General features: G+C 39.5%; 1 protein-coding gene across 3 annotated transcripts; it reads right to left on the reverse strand.

Moving 5' to 3' along the window:
* Nucleotides 1-1,544: 1,544 nt before the first annotated feature.
* On the reverse strand, nucleotides 1,545-22,723 carry LOC124274161 (sodium-coupled monocarboxylate transporter 2-like). Of its 3 annotated transcripts, XR_006897875.1 has the most exons (14): nucleotides 22,655-22,723; nucleotides 21,786-21,853; nucleotides 19,561-19,641; nucleotides 18,732-18,805; nucleotides 17,728-17,865; nucleotides 16,843-16,978; nucleotides 16,375-16,463; nucleotides 15,665-15,783; nucleotides 14,776-14,846; nucleotides 14,130-14,216; nucleotides 12,356-12,547; nucleotides 6,616-6,731; nucleotides 4,243-4,325; nucleotides 1,672-1,731 (listed from the first exon to the last, which is right to left on the reverse strand). XR_006897875.1 is itself a non-coding variant. In XM_046709478.1 (12 exons), the coding sequence occupies exons 2-12, from the start codon at nucleotides 21,786-21,788 to the stop codon at nucleotides 1,656-1,658; spliced, it is 957 nt and encodes a 318-aa protein (XP_046565434.1). In that variant the 5' UTR covers nucleotides 21,789-21,853; nucleotides 22,655-22,723; the 3' UTR covers nucleotides 1,545-1,655. The 3 variants fall into 3 exon arrangements, 1 of the variants encoding a protein (XP_046565434.1); XR_006897876.1 differs by lacking the exon at nucleotides 6,616-6,731 and having other exon boundaries at nucleotides 1,706-1,731; XM_046709478.1 differs by lacking the exons at nucleotides 6,616-6,731; nucleotides 12,356-12,547 and having other exon boundaries at nucleotides 1,545-1,731.
* Between the last annotated feature and the right edge of the window lie 1,401 nt (nucleotides 22,724-24,124).

The following is a 24,124-nucleotide window of genomic DNA, read 5'->3' on the forward strand; positions in this document are numbered from 1 at the left end:
TACAACTGGCAGTTAAGACACCAAATTATGCTGTCCTTGGTGAATGTGGCCGCTTCCCTCTATTTGTTAACACTTTAGTAAGAGTCATTAAATACTGGCTTAAAATAAACAGGATGCCTGACCATAGATATGCCCCAAAATGTTACAGAATGTCACTTTATGATACTAACGGAAAGGTAAACTGGGCTACCAAGGTAAGAAACATTTTATGCTCTAATGGATTTATGTATGTATGGGTAAATCAAGGTGCAAAACATAAACTTATTTCTCCAGGAATTCAAACAAAGAATGAAAGATGTATTCATATCAGAGTGCTTTAATTCAATAAATACTACATCTAAACTACATAGATACAAATTGTTTAAGCATAAATTTGAAACTGAAGAGTATATCAATTCAATACAAATAAATTAATTCAGGAGTATTTTGGCAAACTTTCGTTGCGGTACACTCCCACTAGAAATAGAAATTGGTAGGATGAACGGTATCAAGCGAAAAAACAGACTGTGTAAATTATGTAAATCGGGAGATATAGAGGATGAATACCATTTTCTTTTGGGTTGCCGATATCACTTTCACACATTAGAAAACAATATATCGATGTCGGGACGATTTCTATAGATCTGTTTATTTACCTAATGTCAAATAAAAATGAAAGCATTATTAGAAATGTATCAATGTATTTACATCGTGCAATGAATTTGAGAACTTCTATATTATCCCCGCAGATATGAATCATTGCACCAATATGTTACTACACATATGAATATGCATATTTTACGCATGCGCATTAGGCTGTTATATTGTATATGCATTCTATGTTGTAATGGGCCGTTGGCCTGAATATCAACTGAAATAAATAAAGTGAGTAATCGTTCGGATTATTATTAGTAGTAGCAGTAGTAGTATTATTTATTATTCCGCCGATTTTTGTACCAAACATAACTCCTAAACCAATGCTCCGAATCCCTTACCAAAAATCACACAGATGCGCACCGAGGTGTACATATTCCCATTAAATATCTCTAGGCTCTTGGCCCAATAGCAAAGGGGAGATAATTCAAAATTATTTCCACAATTTCAACGTTTGACAGCAAATATCTCAAGAACTAATTGTTCCAACACTTCCAAATTTTCTTGTGCAGATGCACAATCGAATTCCCAACAATTTTGCCCGGACGGGTCAAGTCGCTAAAACGTACCGTTTGGCAGTTATTTTTGTTTTCAGTTTTTGGCCATGTTTTTCAGCAGTTTTCTGAGTAGTTTGCACACAAAGTAGTATGCCAGTATGGTAGACGATGTCTTGGTGATTCCAGAACACTAATTGTTTTGACCGTAGACCCAAGAACAACTGAGATACAGCCTTTCAAAGAGGGAACTCTTTCTTCTGCGGAACTTCTTAAAAGGTACATCACCCCCGCGACCCCGGCTGTATTTGGGAGATCCGCTCGCCTGTTAAAACACGAGTTCTGGCTCCGTTTTGGACGATGATATCTAGCCCTCAGATACAATAGATAGAAAGTAAAGGCAAGGAGACCTCATCGTTGCCTGCAACTATATTTTTATTTATGTTTTGTTGCTAAATGATGTACTTCAATTTCTTTTTGATTAAAATGAGTCCTGATTTATATTTCAGAACGTCCGTAGAAAGTTATTCAATCATAACGTTGTGCTCCAGACATCGCCTTCTTTCTGCTTCTGTCCAACATGACTGTTCTCTTGTTGCTCTGTCTGTGAGAATTAAAAAAGATATAAATTCATTTTATTTAGATTCTACACGTTTCATCACGAATGATGAGTGACAAATATTCACAAAACTGTCAATGCATTCTTATGACACACGACTAAACGTGCATGAACATCATCCTGTTTTTGCATACTGTTATTCATTTATAAACACATAGGCGGATCCGGGGGGGGGGGTGTGCAGGGCTGCGCACACACACACCCACCCACCCCCCTTTTGTGCTGAAAGTTTGTTCAATGACCATTGAAACTCGGGTAAAAATGAAGTGTGCACCCCTCCTTTTCTCAATAGTATGCACCCCCTTTCTCAAAAACCTGTATCCGCCCCTGAAACACCCCTTTGTAGAGATGAGGTTGCATGACATTATTACTTACATTAATGCATCAGAACATCTTCCTTAAATGCCGTTAATATGTGAAGGCGTGTCTGAACAATATAAACAAAACTGACTTCAACTACATTTGCTTTTTTTATCTTCAACCACGTTTTAGCAAAATGTTCAATTATCCCATTTATGCTAAACTTTATGAACAAAATATTTCCAGAGAATAAGCGCAATAGTCTACTCAGGCCCAAACTAGATCAGCGTGACGCATAGGCCCCCACTGCGGGTTAGAAAGTCGATAAACTAGGCCCCGGTTTAGTATTCACATCCCCGGTTTAGTGTCCATATCTCCGATGTATGTAGGAGGCATGTACATGCGCTTGGGTATGCATTTGATGTTTTTTATTAAATCGCCAAAGACCGAGTTGCTGTGCCGGAAGTATACAAAACTAGGACGTCAGCGCTTGACTTCACTACCTCCGGCGATCTGATTGGCTCTAATACATTACACTGAATGAATGTGTGGGGTTTTTTAAAATATTTTTATTCGTTTTTAAAATTATTCTTACCAAGATAAAACATCAGATCGTGACATCTTGAATGAAAGACGTTTGAGTTTCCCTCTCATATTCCCACGTGCATTTGTTGTCATTTTATTAACCAATTGATTGCGCTGACGACCTAGTTTTGTACACTTCCGGCACAGCAACTTGGTCTTTGGCGATTAAATAAAACCCATCAAATGCATCCCCACGGAAAACGCACGTACATGCCTCCTACATACATCGGAGATATGGACAAAAGCTTTTGATACTTGTGAGACCTTTAAAATACGATATATTCATTGACATGTGAGAAATAGCCGGTTTTCGATCATGTCACCGTATTTCTGTGATGAACCTTTACATATTATATAGTAGAGGGTGTGGATATTAAACCGGGCCTATTTTTACCCGCAGTGGGGGCCTCTGGCGTGACGGGCGGTTGCTTTAACGATTAGGCTACCCCGCTTGAGATGCAGGCATTATTTCACACCTTGTCAAACAAATTTCAGATTCGAACTAGAAATATAACTGAAAAACCCACACAAAAAAGAAAGAATTTGAAAAGAACCCAGAACGCCAAATATGACACAATATAAACAGTTCCTTATAAACACAGAAAGACGGCCATAACCTTCTCGAAAGACAATCCCTTGTCGAAAGTGGAGTAACGTCTGTCAAAAACCTGTCATGCATTTCAGAATTTAAATATAACATAACAACCGAACAAGAGATCGAGAATGTAAAGAACTACATCACCAAATGTGACATGCAATAAATAATTGTATACAAAAAAAAATAAATATAGAAATGTAATGTACTTTCTATCCATTTACACAATAATTCCGTGGTTCAATTACCTATAAGTCCAAGAGAAGACTTAAAAAAGGAAGACAAATTTATGAAAATGTCATATCAACAAACACATATTTAATAGAAAAGGTATTTTTGCTTTAATGCATGATTCGTTTACAAGTTACACGTTCATATCTTTTACTATTGGTTAACTCATATGCCACGATCATCAACTCCGTTGAAGCCCCGTTGAATAAGCGATCCTTGTTATCCTTTTATCATGGTGACAATTTTATGATTATTAACACTGAACCACTAACAACTTAACGTGAATGTGTAAAGTATATTTACCAAGAATTAATTGTCAGTAAAATTAAACTGACGTACAAAAGAAAGTACACACCTGATGCTTTGGTAAAATCACAAGTCACAAACATTATGTACGTGTTGCAATAACACCAAAGCTATCGTACCCAATAGCAACATTGCTAGCAAAATATTTACGTTTTTGTCATAGTCTCAAAACACCGGGTGTGTACTTTCTTTTGTACATCAGTATAGAAATAAATGGCTTTCAAATACAAGTACTTAATAAATCACCATGTTCCCACTTTTAAGAGAACCTTCACAACTAGAATACGAATGTTTATGGAAGAACACATTTTTAGCATCCCATATTTCCTTCATAAGTTATCCTATGCAGTCGCTGCATCTAGTCTATTTGCAGCTTGAACACGAACATCTGCAATCTTATAACTAGAACTGGAGAGGTTTCTTTCAGGACAGAATATTAGATTCCTATTTTTTTAACATTCACTCCCCGTGATACATACTTTCTCCGAGTTCTTGATTCTCCACAATGGTCGTACAAAGGGAAACAGGAACCTCTCATCCTTGATGCGCGGGTACATCCTGCCTGGAACAGTCACAGAAACAACAAAAATGGTGAGTTAACATTTACGTTGAATTGGCGTTATGTCAGCCATATAGCGACAAACAATAGAACATTTAGTGCCTTAACGTTTTAAGTCGAATTGGCCTTTTTCAATCTTATAGCGACAAACAATAGAAGATCTAGTTAACATTTAATATTTTAACGTTGGATCGGCATTGTTTCACCAATTAGAGACAAACAGTGGAAGAATGAATTAACATTTAATGTCGAATTGGCGTTATTTCAGCCGTATAGCGACAAACAGTAGAAAAGTTAGTTAACATTTAATGTCGAATTGGCGTTATTTAAGCCGTATAGCGACAAACAATAGAAGAGTTAGTTAACATTTAATGTCGAATTGGCGTTATTTCAGCCGTATAGCGACAAACAATAGAAGAATTAGTTAACATTTAATGTCGAATTGGCGTTATTTAAGACGTATAGCGACAAACAATAGAAGAATTAGTTAACATTTAATGTCGAATTGGCGTTATTTAAGCGTATAGCGACAAACAATAGAAGAATTAGTTAACATTTAATGTCGAATTGGCGTTATTTCAGCCGTATAGCGACAAACAATAGAAGAATTAGTTAACATTTAATGTCGAATTGGCGTTATTTCAGCCGTATAGCGACAAACAATAGAAGAATTAGTTAACATTTAATGTCGAATTGGCGTTATTTCAGCCGTATAGCGACAAACAATAGAAGAATTAGTTAACATTTAATGTCGAATTGGCGTTATTTCAGCCGTATAGCGACAAACAATAGAAGAATTAGTTAACATTTAATGTCGAATTGGCGTTATTTAAGCCGTATAGCGACAAACAATAGAAGAATTAGTTAACATTTAATGTCGAATTGGCGTTATTTCAGCCGTATAGCGACAAACAATAGAAGAATTAGTTAACATTTAATGTCGAATTGGCGTTATTTCAGCCGTATAGTGACACACAGTAGAAGAGTTAGTTAACATTTAATGTCGAATGGGCATTATTTTATAGCGACAAACAATAAAAGAATTAGTTAACATTTAATGTCGAATTATTTAGCGACAAACAATAGAAGAATTAGTTAACATTTAATGTCGAATTGGCGTTATTTCAGCGTATAGCGACAAACAATAGAAGAATTAGTTAACATTTAATGTCGAATTGGCGTTATTTCAGCCCTATAGCGACAAACAATAGAAGAATTAGTTAACAATTAATGTCGAATTGGCGTTATTTCAGCGGTATAGCGACAAACAATAGAAGAATAAGTTAACATTTAATGTCGAATTGGCGTTATTTCAGCCCTATAGCGACAAACAGTAGAAGAGTTAGTTAACATTTAACCTCGAATTTCAGCCAGTAAGTGACAAACAATAGTGCAGTGCATGTGTACTCAGATAATTATATCAGTGAACATTATCAGGTCAGGGTTAGGACTAGGTTTAACCCTTGCCTCTGATTCATGTATGCATTTAGAATATGTTGTCATCTTTCCGCATCTGATACTTACATATTAGTATGCGTATACAGTGAGACCTCGGATACCCGGACCCCAGATATCTGGAAACCTCGCCTTCCGGTCAATTTTCAGAAAAAAACATTCTCTTACGTTATAAAAGTGACTGTCTATAACGGATATGCTACATTGGGAGCGGTGGGGTAGCCAAGTGGTTAAAGCGTTGGATCGTCACGCTGAAGACCCGGGTTCGATTCCCCACATAGGTACAATGTGTGAAGCCCATTTCTGGTGTCCCCCGCCGAGATATTGATGGAATATTGCTAAAAGCGGCGTAAAACCATACTCACTTACTCACTATAAGCTACATTAGACATGTGAGTGAGTTTGATTCAAAGCCCCCTTGAAGGCTTTCTATAACAATGTCTGATGGCGTGGGAGGAAATCTTTTTTCACAAGTGATGTACATGCAGGTCGTACACAGTTATCACTTTGGTGCATTACAGGAGCATCGATGGCAACGGATCAAAACGGATAAAACAGCTTCTGCAACATGCAACTCTATACAGAGAATTGGTGTACCATGGAGTTTCTTCCACACAAGATGTAGATACTGTTCGAATCTATGTTGACAGGTACCCGTGAAGATCCGGGTTAGAATCGGTCTTCAGCAACCCGTGCTTGTCGTAAGAGGTGGGGTCAGGCTCGCTGACTTGGTTGACACATGTAAAGGAGTGCTTGGAGTGCTGCGTTGAACAACAAATAAACAAACAAACTATGTTGACAGATGCCAACGCTACCGTATCTATACTCTAGGACTTACATGTCACAAGGCTAACAATCGATCCCACAAACACGGCTATCAACCATCCAATCAGCCCATAATCTTGGTAAGAGATATCGAACACACTGCCTTTAGGGTCGGCGGTGGTGACGTCGCTACAGAAAAGAAACAGAATTGTGGAAAAAATACAATTATCTGTACTCTCATATGACTTAAGTATTACTTACTAACTGAAAATTGGTTTCCTTATGTTCGAAAGTTCTTGGGGGCGGTGGGGTAGCCTAGTGGTTAAAGCGTTGGCTCGTCACGCCGAAGACCCGGTTCGAATCCCCACATGGGTACAATGTGTGAAGCCCATTTCTGGTGTCCCCCGCCATGATGTTGCTGGAATATTGCTAAAAGCGGCGTAAAACCAAACTCAGTCAGTCAGTCAGTCGAAAGTTCTTACATGAACTGAAGAGGATCAGGTGCCGATGAGCTAAAACATTCAATATGTAATTCAGAAAGCTTCTTTGAATATTAGCTCAAGATCACTCTCGGAATGTCCCTCGATTTCATCTAATGGCTGGAATGCGAGATGATACGGCACATCATTGTTTACTCCACTCTAGTTCACGAGACTACCGTACGACACAAAAATAAGGGCCCACCGCTGCCTTGTGTGTGTGTGTGTGCGTGTGCGTGCGTGCGTGTGTGTTATTCACTATGTGTTTATGCAGAATGATAGCGAAACGATCAAGGTTGCATTTATAAAGCGACATGTATGCACCGGAGCGTATGTGAATTTGTGTGTGCGTGCCTTTCGCAGTGGTTTGGGTATATTTACGACCGCTTCAAATACTGTCGGGGCATTCCATACCAAACCGGCAAGGGGTGCAGCAAAACAGCGGAACACGCAGTACGGTATCCAGCCTGGTTCTCTGGGTCTGTTGCGCCTGCGCTAACGCTCAGTGTCGGAGCGTTAGCGCAGGCGCAACAAACCCAGGGAACCAGGCTGTACGGAATCTTCTCGAAAATAGTAAAATAGTACGCACTGCCTTTACACCGCGTCATTTTAGCATTTTTTCGAAACACCAAGACATTGTCGTGAGCACTTAACGCTGGATTACCCGTGTGAACAAATCCGTTACGAGTACTCAATTGCACAAAGTCCTCATGTCGCTACATTGTACGGTTATCAAAAAATGTTCTTGGCCTAGTATTTGTGATCTGCTTCATTAACGTTACTCAAAATCTCTTTCAAAATATTTTCGATTTATTTTGGCGAAACTGCGTATAAAGTTATCGGCACATCGCTCCAACATTGTTATTGGTCAGATTACCTCTATGAAGGAAATGAACTTTTGTGTATTTCATACATCATTAACGCCGCCCTTCTACTCCTTATAAGTGTATTCATTGTTTAAGCGATCACGACAGCAGTAGCCTCGACGGTGATTGGTCAAATTGTTCCATACCTAAAAATACCCACCAATGACTAAGTAGCATGCTCAGGGTCATATTCAAATACATACCAAAAGCTGAAGTTATAATAATACGATATTGGAATATATTATGCCTGGAAGAATAACAGTTTCAGTAATTTAAAAAAAATGTTGCAGTTCTTCCGATCATAGTATCAAAACTCATTAATGTCTGACTTTTGTGTATGGAATATACACGGACTCCTGTCGAAGTTAGACGATGGAGACTTTATTTCTTTTGTAGAAACATTTAAGCTATTTTGTTTGGTTGAAACCATGGTTCACGATGCAGACAAGTTAAAAGACCTGTTCTCCAATTATTGCTGTTTCGCAACACCTGCCAAAAGGTTTAGTCAGTATGGCCGTTTTTCGGGTGGGGTAGCAATGTATGTGCATAAGAGCTTGCAGCACATCTGTACACGATTGTATCAAGAGTTTGATAATGTTGTTGTGCTGAAGCTGACATTTGCAGTTAGACAGTTGATACTATTTGGCTTATACATCCCACCGGAATATAGTCAGGTATATGATAAACAGGAGGATGACGGTATTGATTATCTAGAAAACAAACTATCAGTGGTTGCAGCAGATTTTGATTTGGGAAAACATGACGTTCTATTGATGGGGAGATTTTAACGCCCGAACCGGGCTACTTGATGATTTTATCTTGGAGGATGAGGATGATATCCGATTTCTTAATCTCGGTTCCCTGTACCATGTGGATTCATTCTGTCAGCCAAGGAGTTCGATGGATGAAAAAGTTAATAGGTTCGGAAAATCTTTAGCATCACTGTGTAAAGCTTGGGGTCTTCACATTGTTAATGGAAGAAAGCCAGCGGATAGTGATGGTTCTTTTACTTTCATTGGGAATAATGGTACTAGTCTAGTAGACTATTTTCTTGCATCAGCTAGTCTGTTTTCGTTAATAACGGATATGAGAGTACATTCTTCTACAGTGTCTGATCATTTACCTATATCATGCAGTTTGAACTACGAATCTACGTCTACGTATACTACGGCTTCAACTAATATTCCATCTTTTGATGTACCAAAGAGTATGGGAAACATCTCTTTAGTGCTAATTTTGAAAATATCAGAGCTAAAGAGCTAGTATCGGAGTTTACATCTCTTCTTGAAAAAACTGATGTTAATGGTGCGGTTGAAAAATTATGTCAGCTTTTCTACTTTGCTGGGGAGCACTTTAAATCCAACAGGGGGGTTGCTATGAAATCTATGAAAAAAACAACCGATTTGGTTTGATAAAGAATGTTCTTCTTTAAAACGTAAAAAGTATAGCACTTTAGAAAAGCTACGCATGAACAGAAACAGAGTCAATATCAATAAATACTTGGAGGCCAAACGTATGTTCCGGCGCATATGTAACGAAAAAAAGGAAACATTCATTGCCGAAGCTTTAAATAACTTGTCAATAGCTGTAAATAATAAAGACTGCAGAAACTTTTGGAAACAATTGAAACGTCTCCTTGCTAGTAAACGTGATGAAAATGATATAACACCAAGTGAATGGTTTGTATACTTTAAAGATCTTTTAAATCCTTCTGATAGTCAAACTGAATTTGATCACGATGTTGCACATTTTCTTGAAAATCATGATAGTTTTCCATGTGAAAAATGCCTGAACATTGATATGTTATCAGATACCATCAGCCATGAGGAAATTATTAAAGCGATCTCTGATATTAAATCGGGCAAGTCACCAGGAATAGATGGCCTTCCGCCAGAATTCATGAAGAATGCACCTTCCCTTACTGATCATTTCTATGCATTGTTTAATGTCATTTTAGATTCAGGAGTATTTCCCTCTGTTTGGAATGTTGGTTTACTGGTACCTATCTATAAACAAGGAAATATGTCTGATCCCAACAACTATCGGGGAATATCCATGTTAAGTGTCATTGGTAAAATTTTCACTTATGTTCTTGAAAAAAGACTGCGTAGCTGGGCCGAGTTTAATGCTTTACTTAATGAAGGGCAAGGAGGCTTTAGAAATGATTATTCTACCATAGATAATATGTTCTCACTCCATTCTTTAGTTCATAAGTACCTGCGTAAAGCAAAACATCGTTTTTATGTAGCTTTCATCGATTTCCGCAAGGCCTTCGATCTTATTGATAGAAAAAAATGTTATATATTCTACTTGAAAAGGGTGTACACGGCAAGATGTATAAAATCATTGAGAACATGTACTCAAATGTATGTGCCTCCGTTCGTTCTGGTAAATCTAGAACAGATTTCTTTTCAACCAATAATGGTGTTCGTCAGGGCTGCATGCTCAGTCCGCTACTATTCATCCTATTCATCAATAAACTTGCAGACGATCTCCATCATGGCAATACTCGTGGAATTTATGTAAATGAATACATAGAAGCTATTAAGATATTACTGTTCGCGGATGACGTTGCACTACTAGGAGATAGCATTGTTGATTTACAAAGAAAATTAGACATTCTTGAAGATTTTTGTAACACGTGGGGCTTTGAAGTAAATCTGGATAAATCTAAGGTGGTTGTTTTTCGAAACGGAGGACGCGTTAAGAGAAATGAAAAATGGTTTTTTAAAGGTCTACCTGTAGAGGCCACCCCCTTATTATAAATATTTAGGAATTGTATTTTCATCTCGTTTAGTTTGGTCCAAAGCATGTGAAACGCTATCTTTACAAGCCAAACGTGCATGTTTCCCTCTGTTTCAACTGTTCACCAAGTATCAAAGTATGTCTTTAACTATTGCTAATAATATATTTGTCAGTAAAATACTACCAATTCTAACCTATGGAAGTGAAATTTGGGGCTATACTTATAGAACGTGTATTGAAAAGGTTCATAGTGAGTACTATAAAAGATTTCTGTTACTCAGTAAAAAAACTGCATCATGTGCTGTACTTGGAGAAATTGGCAGATATAACTTGTGTGTACATTACCATTCAAGGTGTATTGAAATTGGTGCCGAATTATTCGTATGGACCAAAATAGATACCCGAATGCCTGTTATAAGATGATGAAAGCCTATGATGATAACGGAGGCACAAACTGGGTTTCACATGTTCGAATGCTTCTTTTTACTACAGGTTTCTCTTATGTCTGGTTAGCCCAAGATTGTGGCGATGCAAATCACTTCATGTTTGAGTTCAAACAACGCTGTATAGATATTAATATACAACACTGGAATAGTAAAATAAAAAAACTCATCATTTCTTGTAAATTATAGTACATTTAAGTCACTTCTTGAACCTGAACTGTATATTTCCTGTGGCGCATTAAACAAAGATCTTATGCGAATGTTGATCAAATTCCGATGCCAATCACATAACTTGAATATACAAAAACAACGTTTTTCAAAGATAATTGTCCCATATAAAGAATTAGTTTGTAACAAATGTACTTTAAACGTGCTTGAAGACGAATATCACTTGTTGCTAATATGTCCATTTTATAACCGATGCAGATCCCAATGTATTCCAGCCTATTTCTACAGCCCACCTTCAATTGTCAAATTCCGAGCCCTTATGAAGATACACAGTGTCACTGTTCTTAAAGGAATATGTATATTCCTGAAGCAAAACCTACGTTAAAATAATTGTATTATGAATTATATTTCAACTCTACACACCATGACAATGTTGTATTACCTGTTGTACTCTTGGCCACATGGCCTTCAATTCTGAATAAAGTGAAGTGAAGTAATGCAGTATCATAAATTTGATTTTAAGTTCAAACAACTTACTCGCAAAGGGCTGTTGACCCAACACTGTTAGATCATGAAACAAGGTTTATGACGTCATTATGGATCGTGACGTCACCTGCTATGACGTCATTTGACAACAGAACTGATAATGTCCCGTAGTTGAGGAATCAGCGGGCCGCTCATTTCTGTAACTAGAGGGCGGTTTCCTCATAATACCGTCCATTTTATCTATAATACTATGATCTATTCATCATTGTCAAATTTAGTCTGTCTGCACATAATAAACGTGTGTAGTTTGAAAAGGGAACTACTTTCTCTGGCGATGGTGTAAGTTGAAGGAGTGATATGATTAACCTTTGACCTAGAGGAACTTTGACCTGGTTTAAATAATGAATTTCTTTCACGAAAAAAACAGCGTAAAACGATTTGAATTAGAATGGGGATAACTGTACTGTGTTTGACGAATGGGGACGTATACCGGTGGTTATATAGCCGCAAATTTAACGTTATACGTCCCCAATTCGTCAAACACAGCACAGTTATCCCCTAATTGACGAAGCTTGTTATCAACTGCTTTGGACAATGTCATCTTTGCGGTAGTGACCATACCTTACCTTGACGACAAGGTGCTTGTGATGGTTGGTGTTGTCGTCGTGTATGGTGAAGTCATGTTACCGGAAATGAGGATGTCACATGAGTTTCCAGGGGCTGGGGGTAGCTTCACGGGTGGGTGGCCGTACAATGTTGCCCCGACAGTCAACCATATATTCAGGGCTAGGGCCACGAGCACTCCCAACAATGGCTCCCTGAATGTAGGTTATGAATATGTGTTACTTACAGCAATAACAAGCCCTCAAAGGTGGTTGGTTGGTTGGTTTGTTGTTTAACGCCGCACTCAGCAATATTCCAGCTATATAGCGGCGGTCTGTAAATAATCGAGTTTGAACCAGACAAGCAAGAGATCAACAGCATGATCATCGATCTACCCAAGTGGGATACGATGACATGTGTCATCCATGTCAGCGGGCGTGACCACCCGATCCCGTTTGTCGCCTCTTACGACATGCATGGGTTGCTGAAGACCTATCCCAACTCGGATTTTCACGGGGCTGGGGATAAAGAATATTTTGTTTTTCACATTGATCTAAGGAAAACATACACATTTAAACTATTCATGCTTCTATCACTGCCTGAGTGTTTCCACGGTTTTGGTGTACCTCAGTAATGTTGCCAATGGAAATAGAGTGGTGCTGCTGATTTATGCCATTAGGTTCTTGAATACCCACAAAGTGGAAGGAGAGTATTGAACGTTTTTATGGTTCTGCTCCGGAATGTTGCACTACCACCAATTTCAGTCAAAGTCAAAGTTGTTGCCATTGAAACGCAAAAAACCCATTTAATTCAGAAATCAAAAACCACCAAAAAGGCACCAGTTCACCACCAGACCTATCTATGTGTCAGGTTGGGTGAAGTAACATTGAACGTTTTTTATGTTCTGCTCCGAAAAATACGCATTTGCACGGATGGACGGACGGACGGAGTCCAAAATAATATCCTCCGCACAACGCGTCGCGGGGATAATGACAGTCTTTTCAGTAATCACCTTTAGCTGAATCAAGTTCAGCTGTATTCCAACAGCACTAGCCTTTCTTGACTATATTCCGTCTTCGATTCCCCACATTGGTAAAATGTGTGAAGCCCATTTCTGGTGTCTTCCGCCGTGATATTGCTGGAATATTGCTAAAAGCGGCGTAAAAACCATAATCACTCACTAACTATATTCAGTCATGAGGGAGAATCAGACAAACGTCTTTCTTACTTGAATTTCGAAGATTGCAAAGAAAGTCATTGGTTAATTCGTAAAGTGTTTGATAAATTAATGATTGAAACTCTAATAAAAGGCCGAGCAGTATCCGTTGAGGTAGTGGGTGGGGCTTGAAGTTAACCACTGCTGGTTGTTCAAAATGGCTTGCAATTGATTGTTTGAGATGGATCACTTTTAGAACGCCCTTTGAACCTATACTAGAAAACAAAGCAAAACCACCACAGATTCATGCATGCATTAATATTACGATTAAATTAACGTTACACTCTCAATAAAAACCTTTTCCGAAAATGTTTCAGAACACCATTACAAATTGACAGAAAATTACATGTTTAATTCAAACTTGAATATTTTAAAAGTTACAATAACGAAAAAAGTTTCATCAGATAAATTCAGAGCAAAACATCGTTTTGCTGGCAGATTGCACTTGTTTTCATTCTATACTTAGTCTCCGCATTATTTTGGAACATCGTAATGCATAAAAAGATGACGGTTATTAACAGCATAAAGATAGATTCAGCTAGAAGTCATTACGTATGTGTATCAAACAGTGTACTACTTACAATTTTATTTGTCCATGGGAAGAGCGCGCCAAGGAAATACGTCCCAACTATTGGTCCGCCACAAGCTCCCAACAGGGCTATCGCTGTCTGTGGAAACAAGTTTCAAATAGCATACGTAAGCATTGGGGTTGTTGGTTTGTTGTTTCACACCGCATTCAGCAATATTCGAACTATATGGCGACGGTCTGTAAATAATCGAGTCTGAACCAGACAAGCCAGTGATCAGTAACATGAGCAACGATCTACACAATTGGGAACCGATGACATGTGTCAACCAAGTCAGCGAACCTGACCACCCGATCCCGTTAGTCACCTTTTACGACAAGCACGGGTAACCCGGACCTTCACAATAAGCATACGTTAGTAGGGAAGAAAACAGAGACTTGACAAAAAGCATTGTCATTATATTAGTATGAATATATAGTGTCGTATCATTTGCCTTCGGGCATAAGGGGCAGTAGGGTAGGCTAATGGTTAAAGTCTAAGCTGGTTGCGTTGAAGACCTTGTTCGATTCCCCGCATGGTTAGAAAGTGGAGCTTATTTTTGGTGTCCCCAGCTGTTATATTGCTGGAATATTGCTAAAGAGGGCGTAAACAATATACAAGTTTAACAAATTCAATTAACAACGGATGGAGTAAGACTTACCTGTATGATTGTACCTGACAAATCTTTTAACAGGAAAGCCAAACCTATACAGACGCCACCGTAAAACCACACTGAAAAGTAAATTCTTGTTCAGGCGTTTTCCTTCAAAGACTTTTTAAGGATACCGTATATGACGTCGGATCTCACTGAATTAAACGATCTATACTGAGGGACGAAAGAAACAACACCCCTCAGTTGACTTTAGGACGCGTGTTATTTTCAGCTGAAAATATCTATAGTAACAAATTCAACTGGCTCTCCGTCAACGCTTAAGCATACTGTACATGATTTAAAATTGGTTTGATTTAAAGCTTTACAATTTGCATAATCCACAACTGCGATCGGTAACATTTCGGTGAGAGCCGATAGATTTCGGGACAAATTGTCACTATTTCCAACATGGCCTTCATTTAAGTATTATATATTTCAACACAAAAGTACTCAACCACAGATTACAAGATACAAATAGTTATTGGAATGAGCGATGGTTATATGGACAGGTTTAACAAAAAGTCACATAAATTTCAATTTTCAGTCACATAAAAGACAAACCCTTAGAGCTTTCTTGTTCCTTGTCTTGGTACATTTGTGTAGTGCTACATGGACATATGTGTGACCTGTAACATGCTATATATACTTGGTTCAATATGAATAATTCTTTCCGAGAGCTTTCTTATCACTTGCTTGATAACGGTGTTAGAACCTACACCGAAACGTCGCTCTCATTGTAGTACAGAAGTTGTTCATCCATATATTGTTATCCTTCCTTCCTTCCTTCCTAAACTGGCGCCCTGTTACTGGATTTTTTTATCATTCCAATCCATGTACTTTTATTGTCAGGTTTATGGCCTGACAGGACAAAATATGACAATTGATAATTGCATTTTACCTGCTAGTTTTGCTGTGAGCAGCTTCACTGATTCCGATGTCCCGCACTTCTCAAATGGGCGTTTCAGTATATCTTCTATGGTGTTTGCAGCAAGACCGTTCGTGATTGATGATATTGTACTGACGTGAAAAGAGCATTCATATCAACACATTGTGACAGTCTGGTCAGGTGTGTGGTCAAAAGTTGTATAGTAAAGTCACATTCCGATAAATCCTGCAGTGGCACTTAACCTACAATACGGGATGAGAACTATTAAACCATGTGTGACCGTGGTGCATAAAGAACTCACCACGCACATCGTGCACATTGTGGTATTCGCTTTGACCACTGGACGGTACAGACGAATTGTACAGAGAGGCTAACACATTGGACGTTTTATTCAACTCTGTTTATGAAAAATGATTTGGGCGGACCATAGACGTTTCCCTTCGTTATAGTTGCATCTCGTGTCATTTAGTCTGGACTCGAGACGTTACTGACCACACACTTAGATGTACACACAGCCACTACATGCTTGCATGCACACCCACACACGCACGCACTCACACACACATACATGAATATATACAGATACACACATACGTACAGACATACAGACATACATGTGCATACATACGCACGCACGCACGCGCACACACACACACACACATACACACATACATACATACATACATACATCACGTTATGTACATGTAGATATACAAAGGTACCTGAGCGCACCACTGAAGATTGTTGCCAGATAGATTCCTGACATACCAGGGAAATCTTCAAAGATCTTCATGACAAAATACGGCATCAACTGAAACCAAATGAAACCGATAAGAATATTTAGTTCATTTCCCTTAGAAATGAGCATTACTTTCGCTGTCAGAACAAATAAAAGCAATGAAAAGCGTTGATGAAAAAGGATCTCGTTTTTAGGTTCGCTGACTTGGTTGACACATTTCATCGTATCCCGATTGCGTAGATCGATGCTTATGCTGTTGATCACTGGATTGTCTGGTCCAGACTCACAGATGGAATATTGCTGAGTGTGCCATGAACAGGTGTTTATAAACATTCGGGAATAGTCCATTAATCAGGGGCGTTACGTTGATTATTTAGTTGATAAGTTAAGTTGACAATGAATTCAATTGGTCTGTGTGGTTTGAATGTTTTGAAACATTCAATAGACTCACCTGATTGCTATTTGTTAGTATACCGGCTTTGAAGGGGTCACACCCTATCGTCGCAAAGTAACTGTAAGCTACGATTCCCATAAAGCACACACATATGATGTAGGTACTGACGATGAATATGTTGAGAGCGTACACACTGAAACAGTAGCATAGGTAATCAATCTAACAACGGTCTTAGATATAAGTACCACATATCAGTGAAGAACTGATCATGAATATGGTTTTACGCCGGTGTTGAACACAGGCCTACGGCATAACGAAAGGACGCTTTACACCCAGGCTATCGTCCCAACGGCAACATAGATGACAACACCCCCGAGGGTTTTGTTGTTGTGTTGTTGTGTGGTTTTTGCCTTTAGTTTTTTTGTTTGTTTGTTTGTTTGTTTTAGTTTCCATTTTCCCCTCTTTAGTCTGTGCCCATGAAAAAAACTATTTGAATTTTGTAACTACTTTTGACCAAGACTGGCCACAAGGTGGAGAGTAAAGGGGGTAAATGGCCCTCAAGAATAACAGTAGAGTAAGTGGGGTTTTAGCAATATTCCAGCAATATCACGTCGGGGAACACCATATATGGGCTTCACAGATATTACCCATGTGGGAAATCTAACCCGGGTCTTATGCGTGACGGGCCAACGCCTTAACCACTAGGCTAGCCCCCGAATTACAGTGGGACATGTATATGTGAGTACTGTTGAACTGAATAATGTAAAGTTTATACAGATGACATTACAACCACATGCATCTTGGGTTGTGTATTCCCCAGGAAGTTGAGAATGAGAACTGGAATGCCAACGGAACCATTTTGAGAAACATACAATTCACATTTGAGCAGATACTAGTATTTGGACAAGTGCGGTATAAACATAATGATAATTATACACTCACGTTTTGGCTCCGGACATTTTAGGTATTGCACAGATCCTCTGAATGGCAGACTGATCGAATGTGTAGCCAAAGAACGTGAACAGTCCACCCAAAGTAAGGGCCCAGAAGGAATGGCGGATACGGGGATCAGGGTCGAAGCTGCAGCCATCAAAGTGATGATGTGAGCAGGTGGGCTTGTAAAGTTGTAGTGGATGTTAACCGTGATATTCACGAGCACATTTTAACATACATTTCACTTTAGTAAGAATGTATTCACACAACTATGGTATTACATGCATCCCTATCGGGGCCCGTGCAAATCCGGGGTAGAATTGGTCTTCAGCAGCCCACGCTTGCCACAAAAGGCGACTATGCTTGTCGTAATAGGCGACTAACGGGATCGGGTGGTCAGGCTCGCTGAATTGGTTGACACATGTCATCGGTTCCCAATTGTGCAGATCGATGCTCATGCTGTTGATCACTGGATGGTCTGGTCCAGACTCGATTATTCACAGACCGCCGCCATATAGCTGGAATATTGCTGAGTGCAGCGTAAAACTAAACTCACTCACTCACTCACTCACTAACCATTTGTCTGTTTGCTTTGAATACACAATGAGTTTTACAAAAAATACCAAATGTAACAGATTCTTTTAGTTTTTTTGTTAGCATGCAAGCCCAAATATACGTTACATATGGCCACTCTTTAATAGGTTTTGTGCAGTGATTGCTTTCGGCCGTGGGTGCCGTGCCAATTTACACAAAGTGCATGGTCCGGACTGCCTGTTACATGACTACCATATTTTTATGGGTTAGATCGCTGAATTTGTGTAGTGGCAGTCAGGTGCATATGTTACATTTGACCTCTTTCCAAAAGGCGTTTTGCATTCTTTCCATAATTCTTGTAAATGTCTACTAAAAACAATTTTAGCTGATACGATTCCGAACACATCGAAAGCTTGTGTTAATGAGCCACCATCAAGTGATGACACCACTGGTTCTCAAGAGGTTAAGTGTAGCCTTACTCGACAGGTGGAATTCTGCCTCCTTCCTTCGCCAAGGTCCATGTTGTGTCCAGACCTCCAACTTCATGAACACCCTGCGAACATGATCATCACAAACGACACTTCATTAATATTGTGAAATCGCAGACCTTGATGTGTTATTGTGACATTTCCCAATCTTTTCATATATAAGTAGCAAATATCAATAACTATGTTCCCAGTCGAAGTATAGGTGCTGAATTGAATTTGGATTTGCTCTGCAAAGTTTAAAGATTACCTTCGAAATTTAGTTGCGTCCAATCTTGTACATGTATTTTATTTGTCCTTACATTTGTGCCAAATCATGATGACTCACCATTCCAAAAGACGGTGCATATATATATCAAGATAGCGTTACAAAGGATGGCTTATATACCTGTCAAAAGGACTTGCAATTTTAAGGAAGGTGATGCTTTACCAATCAAGATGACCTGTCTTTACAAGGACTTTGAATATGCTTATGAAAACTCACCGCTTTTATAGGGACGTTGAATATAGAATGAGTGACTGAGTGAGTGAGTTTAGTTTTACGCCGCACTCAGCAATATCCCAGCTATATGGCGGCGGTCTGTAAATAATCGAGTCTGGACCAGACAATCCAGTGATCAACAGCATGAGCATCGATCTGCACAATTGGGAACCGATGACATGTGTCAACCAATTCAGCGAGCCTGACCACCCGATCCCGTTAGTCGCCTCTTACGACAAGCATGGGTTGCTGAAGATCAATATTCTAACCCGGACCTTCACGGGTCTTGAATATAGAAATCAAGACGACTCACCACTGAATATACCAATCAAAACTACTCACCTTCACGAGAACGAAGAATATACCAAACATGATGATGGCCGCCTGAAAGACATCAACGAGGACCACCCCTCGGATGCCGCCCTGTGTACATAGATATATAGCACATTGTATATCATCTATGAAGCTCTGACGATGAAAGCAGGTTGGTAAACAACGTGCTTTATGTCAATAGCATAGCATATTTTGTGTATTAACAAGCGACATGTGTTCATGTCTTGCACTGATGGACACCTAAAATTTGTAAGACGAACTGCAAAGAAAAGTAACAGCAACAATATCTTTGAAAGAAATTGTTACCTTTGTCGCGATGTCAAAGGAAATATAACTAGGCAAACATTTGTTTTCATTTGGTCTCAGACAACAGTCAAATGTCAATGAACGTTTCAAACTTGACGTGAAATATGTTTCTCTGTTTAACTGTAAAAAACAATAACCTCATATACAGTAACCAGCAGACAATATACGACTTTTCACAGACGTAGTTTCAAAATTTATTTACTGATAAATTCATTTATAATTTTCATACATCCACTCTGGATACTGAAGTTTACATTTATGCAAGTCAATAGTCTGTTAGTCCACCGTTTCTCTCGATGCACTGCTGAATACGGCGTCCCATGCTGTCAATCAAATTGTCTAAGTAGTCCTGGGGTAGGTCCACCCATATTTGACTGATGAGATTAGATCACTCAACGACACTCTTCGTTTCCAACTTTTCTAATTTATCCTTCATATTCTGCCACACATTTTCAATTGGGTTCAGGTCTGGTGATGCCGCTGGAAATTTCTGTAAGGTCACGTGACTCGTTTCAAACCAGTTACAGGTGTGTCTTGACTTGTGTACAGGTGCATTGTCCTGTAAAAGTTTGTATTCCACTCTGTCCTATAGGGGATTCCACCACCTTCTTGTATCTGTCCTATATGGGATTCCACTCCCACATGGGCACAATACCTTCTTGTATTGCTGGAATATTGCTGACAGTCAGTCAGTCTTGTATAAGTTGACAGTACTTGCGTGAATCCATCCTTCCTGTAATAGTTAGCAGCGGCGTTACCACGAGTTTGCCTATACCACCCCAAACCATGAAAGTGGGTGAGAACTTCGGAACCATTTTGCAGCTACGTCCACCTCTTGACCACCTCTTTCTTGTGATCCTATAAAACTGAAACTTTGATTCGTCCGTAAAAATCACATTTGAAAAGTCTGCACCCTGCATTTCCCTGCACCACTCGAGCCTTTTCTCCATGTGTGCTGTTGTCATCAATGGAACTTTCTTCGGCACTCGCTTGACATATCCAGATTGCTTTAAAGATCTTCTGATTGTCCATTCTGATACCTTAGGGATTCCTTGACTTGACGCCTTCACAGCAAGCTGTCTTGCAGACCAGTTTGGGTACGCCGCCGCGAGACGCGCGATACGTCGTCTGTCATTTGCCCCAAGAGTAGCACGACGTCCCGATCCAGCCTGTCGCTCTGTCCCTAACCCTGCGTCAAATTTCTTCAAATTTCGGTAACAGAGGCCTGATGCAGTCCCGTCAGTTTCACAAGTCTAGTTACGGATGTAATACCTGCTTCATAATATGCCAAGAGTCGATTTCTGTTGTTTTGTTACGTCATGGCAAAGCTTCGGTATCGTTTGCTAGCAACGAGGTCATGTGATCAAACCATCCCTGAACGCAAGGGAGATAGTTCCTTACCAACGAGGCAAGCTGCTGGCGGCTAGAAACAAAGTATTTCGGCTTTTTTGATAGTAGGATCGAGTCTACAGAATATAGGTTTTTGTCGCATTCTGCTCGTTACTATATATGCATCAGTAATTACATCAATCAATTCAGTGAACCTGGCCACTGATAATCTCCTTTTACGACAAAATCTGACGAATTCTTCATTACTCCACGAAACGGCAGGTTCCATGGTGACTCTACATAGCACGGTTTCTTGTCATAGTAATAAGACCACTGATCACATATATTGTCTCATCACCGGTGACGATCCGGGTTAGAATTGACCTTTAGGAACCCATGCTTGGCATAAGAGGCCATTAACGGGATCGGGTGGTCAAGCTATCTGACTTGGTTGACACATGTCATCGTATCCCAGGCTGTTGATCACTAGATTGTCTGGTCCAGACTCGATTATTTACAGACGGCCGTCATAAAGCCGGAATATTGTTGAGTGCGGCGTAAAACTAAACTCACTCACTCACTCATCGATGCAAACTTACCATTGACGTGTACACGATTCCAACTAATCCCACAATGACGACCGACACCCAAAATGGTAAACCTGTAGCTGTGAACACAAGCAACAGGTCAGTTTCCTGTTCATAAATTTGAAATTCCTATTACATAGGACACCATTAGGTTATATTTCAAATAACTAGAAAAGAATATTGTCATGTGATTCCTCTTTATGCAGACATGACTTTTCTTACTTAGATCCATTTATTTCAGTCAATGTTTTTAGTCGGTATTTCAAAATCAGTTGCAGAAAACATAAATTTCTCGTATCGTCTCTCTTATACAACATCATGCATGGGAACCAGTTGGCCAATGTTCGCGCGAGATTCACTCACTAACTTATGAAAAACTAAATATGGCATGGAATCGGCTCGTGGGTTTTAAATCTAGCTGTATGCATAAATAAAGTAATTATAGAGAGCAGGAAAAGGACTGCACCCATTTTGAATGTGAATAAATGCGATAAAACTATTATCGGAATCATAAGAAATCTCCCACGAATCCATTATACGAGTCCAACTCTGTTTTATGAATCACTTCTTCTTCTTCTTCATTTATTTCAGTAATAAGGCCTCAGGCCCACGTACATATTAAATGAAAATATTTACAAATGGTGCTGCATTTACTGAATCACTGAGTACACGGGAAGTATGAAACGTTCACGTCAATAAAGTATGTTTGCTTCAGTTCAGGCTCATTCAAGAGTTGTAGCTCAACCATACCCCTTTGTCCACGAGTCAATATAGCTAGGAGAAGGACGTTAGTACAAAATGCTTTATCTTGGTAAACGCTGTTCATAGAGGTGTTGACTGATACCAAGGGCCATATTGGAACGCAGGTGCAAGTTGCTTACCTGTTTGAATTGATAATGCAGGTGACAGCAAAACTACGGCGGTGAAAACGATCTAGAAATATACACAGGTGATATATATAACAGACTATATATGGTTGGTTCGGCAAGTAAACAAACGATACAAACACAAAATACATATCTTGTGGTGTCAAATTACTATTACCTTATAGCGCCTCACAGGCAGCCTGGGTTATCCGGGGTAATAATGTTTGCCATATTGTAGAGGCGGTGGGGTAGCCTAGTAGTTAAAGCGTTGGCTCGTCACGCCGAAGACCCGGGTTCGAATCCCCACATGGGTACAATGTGTGAAGCCCATTTCTGGTGTTCCCCCGCCGTGATGTAGCTGGAATATTGCTAAAAGCGGCGTAAAACCAAACTCAATCAGTCAGTCATCATGTTGTATGCGCTTAGAGCATGTCCAGCGCTGTATAAGTGACCAATTATTAATATAATTATTTTTGCCGTCTTGGAGTGATTATGTGGGGTTTAATGTCACATAGAATATGATTCTAGTTCACTCATCAAGTTTAATCCCCTTTGGTTATTGGGACGATAGGGACGAACCAGGATTCGAATCAAATGCCTCTGTGATGCACCTCATAGCAGCTCTTTGAATGACTTGACCACCCGTCATAACTTGTAGTTTGAAAGGGGAATTTTCAAAAATAAATAACTACATAACATGGGCATAAGTCACGTACCACTCACGTTTTATATGATACGAAAACATTTCCTGTTGCATATGATGTGCAAAAGCAATTTCACCCGTGAAGATCCGGGCCAGAATGGGTCTTCTGCAACCAGGCTTGTCGTAAGAGGCAATTAACTTACACTTAGAATTGTGCATTACATTTGCTGTCAGAACAAATCAAAGCAATGAAAAATGTTGATGCGTTAATCCCCACGGAAACGTACGCCCTGATGGTCAGACTGAATGGTGTTTGAAGAGCAAACATGTTGTTTATGAACACATCCGTGAAGATCCGGGTTAGAACTGTTCTTCTAACAAGCACACTTGTCGTAAGAGGCCACAACGGGATCAGGTGGTCAGGCACGCTGACGTGGTTGACATATGTCATCGTATCCAAGTTGTGTAGATCGATGCTCATGCCGTTGATCACTAGATTGTCTTGTTCAGACTCGGTCTATTTACAGACCGCCGCCATATAGCTGGAATATTGCTGAGTGCGGCGTTAAACAACAAACAAACCAAAGAGAAACAGATTACAGTCATTCGAAACGCAAGCCACATGATTACTGAGTCATCACCAAAGGGTTCAGCTTCATGGATAATCTCCTGGATTTATGCCTCGTTACGACGTCCTCATACACAGCAACGGCCGTCGGTAATGTGTAAAAGACAGCAACTTTCATCCGACCAACCATCTCATTATAGGATAGGATATTTATATAGCGCACATATCCAGGCAACTAGTGCATGCTCAAGGCGCTGGTATTTTTCCCTCGAAC

The sequence above is a fragment of the Haliotis rubra genome, unplaced genomic scaffold, assembly GCF_003918875.1.
Source record: "Haliotis rubra isolate DU_JTF1 unplaced genomic scaffold, ASM391887v1 Scf1883, whole genome shotgun sequence".
Taxonomy (NCBI): Eukaryota; Metazoa; Mollusca; class Gastropoda; order Lepetellida; family Haliotidae; genus Haliotis; species Haliotis rubra.